The 8448-nt window shown below is 45.3% G+C and overlaps 1 protein-coding gene across 1 annotated transcript; it reads left to right on the forward strand.

Moving 5' to 3' along the window:
- Positions 1-1492: 1492 nt before the first annotated feature.
- On the forward strand, positions 1493-7267 carry cct7 (chaperonin containing TCP1, subunit 7 (eta)). The gene is made up of 12 exons (XM_085351024.1): positions 1493-1561; positions 2798-2881; positions 2995-3064; positions 3153-3259; positions 3337-3515; positions 3604-3775; positions 3895-4059; positions 4138-4326; positions 4543-4640; positions 5689-5821; positions 6159-6365; positions 6457-7267. Exons 1-12 carry the CDS (start codon positions 1493-1495, stop codon positions 6685-6687), a joined length of 1704 nt encoding a protein of 567 aa, XP_085207150.1. The 3' UTR covers positions 6688-7267.
- The last annotated feature ends 1181 nt before the right edge of the window (positions 7268-8448 follow it).

An 8448-nucleotide genomic window follows, 5' to 3' on the forward strand; every position in this document is an offset into this window, starting at 1 on the left:
CCTCGCGAAGTCCTCCTGAAAAACACAAACAACATCCACCCGGTTCCGACTATACTCTTTTATTTAAAAGTACGATTTTAAATATCTCAATAAATCACTCTTTACCCAATCTCCCGCCACCGCTGTTTGTACAGTATCTGAACTCCGCGCGAGCTCTGGGGTCAGTTTAGGTGCGCGTGTTTTGTCATCACAGTTTCTAGTAGACGCTGAAGGCTACACAGCAAACCAGTTCTCCGCCCGCACGGCAAACGCGGATAAGAATTTCAAGCAGACTCAGGGCTGCAACTTTGGGGGCTCCAAGCCAATCGCAGGCCTGATTTCGGAGGCGCTGCGAGACGCAACAGAAGCTGCGTTCAATAACACCTTCAACAAAACGGTGAATTCTACTTTAATTAAGGCATTACTTTTATTACTAAGTTAATTCTATTTACTAATTAAGAAAACATATCCGGTATTTAGAAATTAAAACAGCAAATTAATAATAGAAACATAGACTATACAAATTATATACAGTGGGTGTACATAAATTACAACCTTTATGGGACCAAGTGGTGTGCAGGAAGAGTGTTTGCAATGATGATGGACAGGCTGACAGATGATGAAGGAGGAGTCTTTGTGGACTCTAATGCTTGCAGATGACATTATAATCTGTATTGAGAGCATGGAGCAGGTGGAAGAGAGCCTTGGGAGGCTGAGGTATGCAGAAGAGGAATGAAAGTCAGTAGAAGCAAAACAGAATGTGTGTGTGAATGAGAGTGAGACAGCTGTAACAGTGGAGATGCAAGGAGCAGACATAGTGAAGGTGGATGATTTTACATACCTGCGGTCAACCATTCAAAGGAATCGACAGTGCACAAAAGAGGTGAAGAAGAAGTGCCGGCAGGGTGGAGATGAGTGTCAGGGGTGATTTGTGACCGAAGGATAGCAGCAAGAGTGAAACTCAAGATGGTAGTGACCTTTGTGCTTTGGAGATGGTGGCTCTGACAAAAAGACAGGAAGCAAAGGTGGAGATGTTTTACTGGGAGTGAGGAGGATGGACAAAATTAGAAACATATACATCAGAAACATATACATATACATAAGACTGAGTGGATTGGAGACAAAGTTAGAGAGGAAGGATGGTTTGGACATGTGCAGGGGCCGCGTATTTGACAACGAATGCTGAAGATTGAGCTTCTAGGCAGGAGGAAAAGAGGAAGACCTCGGAAGATCAATGGATGTAGTGAAGGAGGACAGAGGAGGATGCCAGGAATAGAGTGAGATGGAGATCTGCCACTGGGACCTCTAAATAAAGCAGCCAAACGAAGACGTTTATTGCATGCTGCTTATTTATTTATTTTAAACGAGACACTTTGATGCTGCAGATAAATAATTCACGCTCATATCACCAACACTTGTTTTATTTCAGTATCATAACATCCTGAAATAGTACATCTCAAATCGTTGATAAACTACTGCTGTTTGTTCTTGAACGTACCCCCACCAACAGCGCATGCTTTCGAAAAGCATTCTGGGATCCGATGCCGGTGGAAAGCTTCTCGAAAGAACTGCAAAGATGATGGTGAGTCAGCTAACATCATGCACCACACTCAACATCTAATCCATCTCCATCCTGTAGTTTATCAGAGAACATGGTCTCCCGGAGTGCGCCTGGTGTCGGTGACGGGCCGTTAGAAGTCTCGGAAAGCTCTTATTTTATGAAATAGCTTTTAAAAAGGTTATTATTTTTAGCCAGACAATGCTAGCATAGCCGCTATCAATGGGCGGATACGATGCTAACGGTGATGCTAAACGGCTTCCTATAAACTAGTGTTAAAATTTGAGCTAGCGTCGTGTAGTTACATATTTATCTACTTCACGTGGATTCGCTTTCAGCGTTTGAACATATTTGATTTTAATACCGCCCTCCACCTAGTTTGTGATGAGCTGAGCTGCTGTGTTTAGCCTCTTTGTACGGCTGAGGAGCTGCACCGGCTTGTGTGTTGTTCTGCTTTTAGCAGTAAAAATCTGAAAGCTAATGGCCCGGAAAATAATGCGAGCTGTACAAACCTACATGCATGCACTGACACCACTGACAAAAGCTATTGCTACAACGATGTCGTGTATAAATAACCTAGGCATTTGTACTTTGACACATTGTTCATCCTTATGAGTGCCTACAATGTGACATCAATCCTTCTGGCAATGTGGATGTACAATAGATGTTTGCGCATCGTCACTGTCACAGTGCTTTTGCAGGACTTTTTCCTCCTATTCTTGGATTTGTGTGATGTCAGAGTGTATATGTCTGTGTAGGTTCTCAGTCATCCGGGTCATGATCGTCTTAGGAGCTTAGAAAGGAGGCGAGTGGACTTCTTTAGGTTGGTTGAAGACATTTAGCCTCTTATCCAAGAGGCTTCTTCAGTTCTGAACTGAAAGTGAGAGGGGAAACATCACCAAATTTAAAGAAATCTGTTTGCCTGCTTTTTAAGCACCTGAGATCAGCATGCATGTACTTAAAATAGCACCAATGTGAGCAAATGAACCACAGCCACCTTCTATTTGTGAGGTACAGTCAGAAGAAATTTGAGGCTGAAGTGTGTTAAAATGGTTTGTTCCAGATAGTGGACAGACTGAGAGGCTTTGTTGCAAAGCTCCTGTAGCGGAGTCCAAAAACACTAACGTTGTGCTGGAAACGAGCAGAATGATGGGATTTCTGAGGTGCCCAGTCATGATGGATGCTGCTGACAGGTGTGAGCAGATTATCAGTTTGCTTACCCTCTCTTCTTGTCTTCCTGTGTCTCCCTCTCTACTTCAGCCCACACCGGTTATTCTGCTTAAGGAGGGGACGGACACATCTCAGGGTATTCCCCAGCTCATCAGCAACATCAATGCCTGCCAGGTCAGAACAATAACTCATCTCTTTGTAGTTCTGTGTCTATTTTTCATTTGCTCTGAATTTAACTAAACATTCTTGAATTCCTCTAAATGTGCTGCTCGTGTTTCCTTCTGCAGGTGATTTCTGAGGCTGTCAGGACCACCCTGGGGCCCAGAGGGATGGACAAACTGATGGTGGACAGCAGAGGTGAGATGGATGGGGGGAAAAGAAGGCGTTATTGTTCCTAGATTGGTCTGCGGCACAGTCGATGTAATGCAAATGTTTATTTTTCCAGGAAAGGCCACAATCTCCAATGATGGAGCCACCATCCTGAAACTGCTGGATGTGGTTCACCCTGCGGCCAAAACTCTGGTGGACATTGCTCGCTCCCAGGACGCTGAGGTGAGCTGTTTGAGGCCATTCGTGCATCAGAGTTTATGCTGTCAGGAATTTCAGATTGACACCGTCTTTCTCCTCAGGTTGGGGACGGCACCACCTCCGTCACCCTCCTGGCTGCAGAGTTCCTGAAGCAGCTGAAGTCGTACGTGGAGGAGGGTCTCCACCCGCAGACCATCATCAGAGCGTTCCGCACCGCCACCAATCTCGCCGTCGGCAAGATAAAGGAGATCGCCGTCTCTGTGAAAAAAGACGATAAGCAGTGAGTTCTCTGTTTGACTTGAGCAACTTTTGATGTTTCTCCGGTGAGCAGTACAGCTGACGACCTCTTTTCTGCTTCACTGCGCCAGAGAGCAGAGGGAGCTGTTGGAGAAATGTGCGGCCACAGCTCTAAACTCCAAGCTGATCGCCGGTCAGAAGGAATTCTTCTCCAAAATGGTTGTGGATGCAGTCATGTCACTGGAGGAGCTCATGTCTCTGAAAATGATCGGTATCAAGAAGGTCCAGGGAGGAGCTCTGGAGGTTGGTGCCAGGAAGTGTGATTTTCCTGTGTAAAATCTTTCAAAACAACAGTGTTAAAGAAGCAGATAATATATCATACATGGTCTTACCTCAGCATGTTGGTTTTTTAAATTGTTCAGGAGTCCCAGCTGGTCTCTGGCGTTGCGTTCAAGAAGACGTTCTCCTACGCCGGCTTTGAGATGCAGCCCAAACGCTACGAAAATCCAAAGATCGCTTTGCTCAATGTGGAGCTGGAACTGAAAGCCGAGAAGGACAACGCTGAAGTCCGTGTGAAATCTGTGGAGGTACGAATCAGCTGCCACAAAGCTGTTTGTGAAAGGGTTTTGTTTCCACGCTCCCTCTAACCTGAACCTTTGCTGCAGGACTACCAGGCCATCGTGGATGCAGAGTGGAACATCTTATACGACAAGCTGGAGAAGATCTACCAGTCAGGAGCCAAGGTGGTCCTGTCAAAGTTGCCCATCGGTGATGTGGCCACCCAGTTCTTCGCTGACAGAGACCTGTTCTGTGCTGGGCGGGTTCAGGAGGAAGACCTGAAGAGGACCATGATGGTGAGGCATTCACAAACTGTTAGTTTTTTGTTATGGATCAACCGGGACGCCAAAAATCCAAAATCAATCTTGGTAGTTGATTATTATGTTGAAAACTGCAGTTGGTCATTTAGCTTGAAGAATGACAGCTAGTTGGAGCCGACTTGGCTTTTAAAGTGCTGATGCTTGGACTGATTCTGAGGGTGAAAGCAGCTGACTGTGTAATGTAACCATTAGGCCTGCGGAGGCTCCATCCAGACGTCTGTAGGAGCGATGACCAACGATGTGCTGGGACAGTGTGAGCTCTTTGAAGAGGTCCAGGTCGGAGGAGAGAGGTGAGAGAGGCATCTATTGTGACCATACATAAGTGTAATGGCCAAACATATTATAATAATTATGCTACATTCAGTTTTGCATATTCTTCATCCCTCTGAGAGTTGTTTGTGGTGGGTTGCACTAGAGCTACCATCGTATGGCTGCTGAGGAAAAGAAGGGGTGTACACTCCAGGGGGACCTTTTATTTTTAAGTGTTAATAAAATTTTCATCCATACATTTTCTACTCCGTATCTGTGTTTGGGCCATGGGGGCAGCAGTCACCACTTCCAGCTCATCCCGGGAACACTGAGCCTGGGAACGACCAGCCAAGAGGTTGGCCAGGGAACAAGTCACAGTTTCTGTCCTGGAGCCTCTTCTCAGTAGGACATGCCTGAAACATCACCTAAGAGGCCTCCTGCATCAACTTGCCACATTTAAAGATCAGAACGAACTAAACCAGCAGTTTCTAATGTTGCTTTTCTCAGGCTTTGTTGCTATGTGCAGTAAAACAGCTGTGAATGGGAGGAGGTGACGAGATCAGCGGTGCTGTTATGAACCTCATCAAAACGGGTTCTTTCACTCCACCAGAGTTCACGTCTCAGTCACAGCTCCGCTTCTGTGCGTTGCAGCCCAGCACAAAAGCTCGAGAATAAAGCTGATATGGATGCATACTGGGCGTCTCCTGGGTGAGGTAGATCCAGGACACGCTAGAAAGATTATATTGCTCAAATGGTCTGGGTGGGGTTAAAGAGGTCTGGACTCCTCTGCTAACACGTGTATTATAATTCTGCATACATGCACCTCCCTGAGAAATCTAACTACATGTTGGTCGGATGCAGTTTAGGGATAAAAGGAGTTTCCGGTTACTATGCAGGTTAAAGTCTAAATCAACGTTAGGCTGCTGCCCCCTCGACCCCGGCCCAAGAGAAGCAGAAGAGGATTGATGGATGGATGAGATTTTAGTCAGTGTGAGAAAAGACAAAACTGTCACTGCAATGGCAAAATTGGTAAAGCAGCAACTTTAAAGTGACAAATTTGTGTTTTGTTGTGTATTTTTTTCTGTGTAGGTACAATTTCTTTAAGGGCTGCCCGAAGGCAAAGACATGCACCATCATCCTGAGGGGCGGGGCCGAGCAGTTCACAGAGGAGACGGAGCGGTCGCTGCACGATGCCATCATGATCGTGCGCAGAGCCATCAAGGTCAGCTGCACAAGTTTTCAGATGCTGATTATTCCTGGTTGAGTTTAAAGAATCAGTCTCTGTTTTTATTTTGTGCACGTGGGAGGAAAAAACATTTGATTGTACTTAAAAGTGAGATTGTAATTGGATGATGATAAATTACATGCGTACTGGTTGCTTGACTTGAAACATGAGTAGAGCTTCAGCAATGCTTCATGAGGAGAAAGCAGCTTGTTTTTGAGTTGCTGTGACCCCGTCTCTGACTCTTGTTTCCTGTAAGTTTGGTTTATCTTTGCTCGCCACTGTCATTGGTATATTTTGATTTCCAGTGTCTTAACTGTATCAACCCTCTTCCTAGAATGACTCTGTTGTAGCGGGTGGAGGAGCCATAGAGATGGAGCTGTCCAAGTACCTGCGGGACTACTCGAGGACCATCCCCGGAAAACAGCAGCTCCTGATTGGAGCATACGCCAAGGCCCTGGAGATCATCCCCAGACAGCTGTGCGACAATGCCGGCTTCGACGCCACAAACATCCTGAACAAACTGCGGGCGAAACACGCACAGGTAGAAAACAAACAAACACACACACACCTTTTAATCCCTGGTAGTATTTAAAGTGAAGGTGACTTTGTGCGCTTCATCCGTCACCTGTCAGGGGGGCATGTGGTACGGTGTGGACATCAACAACGAGGACATCGCAGACAACTTTGTCGCCTGCGTGTGGGAGCCGTCCATAGTGCGGATCAACGCCCTGACGGCGGCGTCAGAAGCAGCTTGTCTCATCCTGTCGGTCGACGAGACGATCAAGAACCCCCGCAGTACTGTGGACGGACCTCCAGGTGGCGCCGGCAGGGGCAGAGGCCGCGGGAGACCCCATGCTCACTAACGACGCGAAACAGCAAAACCCCATTTTAAACAAGGACTAAATCCAAACGCCAGAAAGAATGTGTCTCCTGTAGCGATGCAGACAAAGATTTGACATGTTTTACCCACGTTTGGATTTTAATTTTGGATAAAATGAGGTGTTGTAAGCAGTCAGACACACGGCAGATGTTACGTTTAGTCAAACAGCAGGGAGAAGAAGAACGACGGCTGATGTTTCTTGTTTTTTTGGGGGTTTTTTTTTTTTGTCCGTAGGTTTTCTTACTAAAGCTTTCACACGGTAACATCCATTAAACATTTCAAGCACTGCATCTTTTCACACATTTTATGTTTTTTTTACTGAGGAATGGTGAAGTGAAAGCAGACTGTCAGCAGCCCCCCTCTTTAGTAACACACTCCTGTGTCCTGTGATCTGAAGGAGTCGTTCCATAACTTCTAATTTGGTTTTGTGTTACGTGACAAACTGCTGTGTGACATGGAAAGTGAAGCACTGATGCAATGTCGAGCAGTTCTGAACCATTTGTTAGCCCCGCTGTGTGAAACTATTTATTGGAGCACTCTCATCAATAAATTCACAGCTGAAACCTGGACTGTTTGTTCTGACTAACGTCTGTCTCAGCACTCAGATCTTTAAAGAAGTGATCCAGACACAAGTGAAGTTCTGTGTTGTGTTCAACAGCGACGTGGATACAAATGCATCCCAGTTTAGACAACATATAAAAGATGCGGTCGGAATTATATTTATTCGTGTTAGGGTTATTACACAAATACACAAGAAGACAGTTACTGGTTTAAACATGAGGTCTGCGTGACCTTAGCTCCACACATATACCTGATTTTCTTTGTACAGGTACTCAGTACAAGGCTCCACTGATCAAATCTTGAGAATTATTAGATCTATAAAGTAACAATTACACAGTATTTATAAAAGATGGATGTCGCAACTATGATGTCAAGTACTTGGCAAAGTCATATTTTGTAACAACTCTGTAGTTGCCAGTTAGGCTTTCCACAGCTTTATCATCTCTTTCCTCCACAGTGGGGACCATCATTTACAACATACACATGTGCTGATTAAGACCTTTGACTTAGGTCTGAAGCTTATTAGACATAAGTTGTAACTGAGTGCATAGATCAGGTTAGCATTTTCTCATATATGTTGTACAAAACGACACACTCACTGCTTCATTAGTAACCAATGCTAGTACCGGGTTGGACCCCCTTTGACCTTCGTTCTTCGTGGCACAGATTCAACAAGATGCTGGAAACATTCCTCTGACATTTTGGTTTATGCTGACGTGACAGCATCACACAGTTACAACAGATTTGTTGTTGCAAATCTCCCATTCCACCACATCCCAAAGGCGCTCGACTGCACTGAGAAGTGTGGTGATTTGAGTTTGTGACATCGTGCCTTATCTGCTTGGACGCCAAATTCTGACGCTATCATTGAAACCTTGCAGCACAATTAAGAATGATCAAAGCATGCAACATTTTTCCAGTCTTGTCAGGTTTTGGTGAGCCCGTGTGAATTGCTGCTCGCTGGATGTTATCTAGTTTTCAGATCTTTATCTATAAACCCTAGAGATGGTTGTGTGTGACAATCCCAGTAGATAAGCAGTTTCTGAAATAGACCAGCACCTCTGGCACCAACAACCATTCTCCATTCAAGGTCACTTAAGTTGCCATTCGCTCCCATTCTGTTGCTCGGTTTGAACTTCAGCAGGTCATCATGACCATGTCTGCGTGCCTAAGTGTACCTAAT

This window comes from Diplotaxodon limnothrissa, linkage group LG3, assembly GCF_057381915.1.
Source record: "Diplotaxodon limnothrissa isolate DT_005_m linkage group LG3, D_limnothrissa_male_GT1.1, whole genome shotgun sequence".
In the NCBI taxonomy this organism is placed as follows: domain Eukaryota; kingdom Metazoa; phylum Chordata; class Actinopteri; order Cichliformes; family Cichlidae; genus Diplotaxodon; species Diplotaxodon limnothrissa.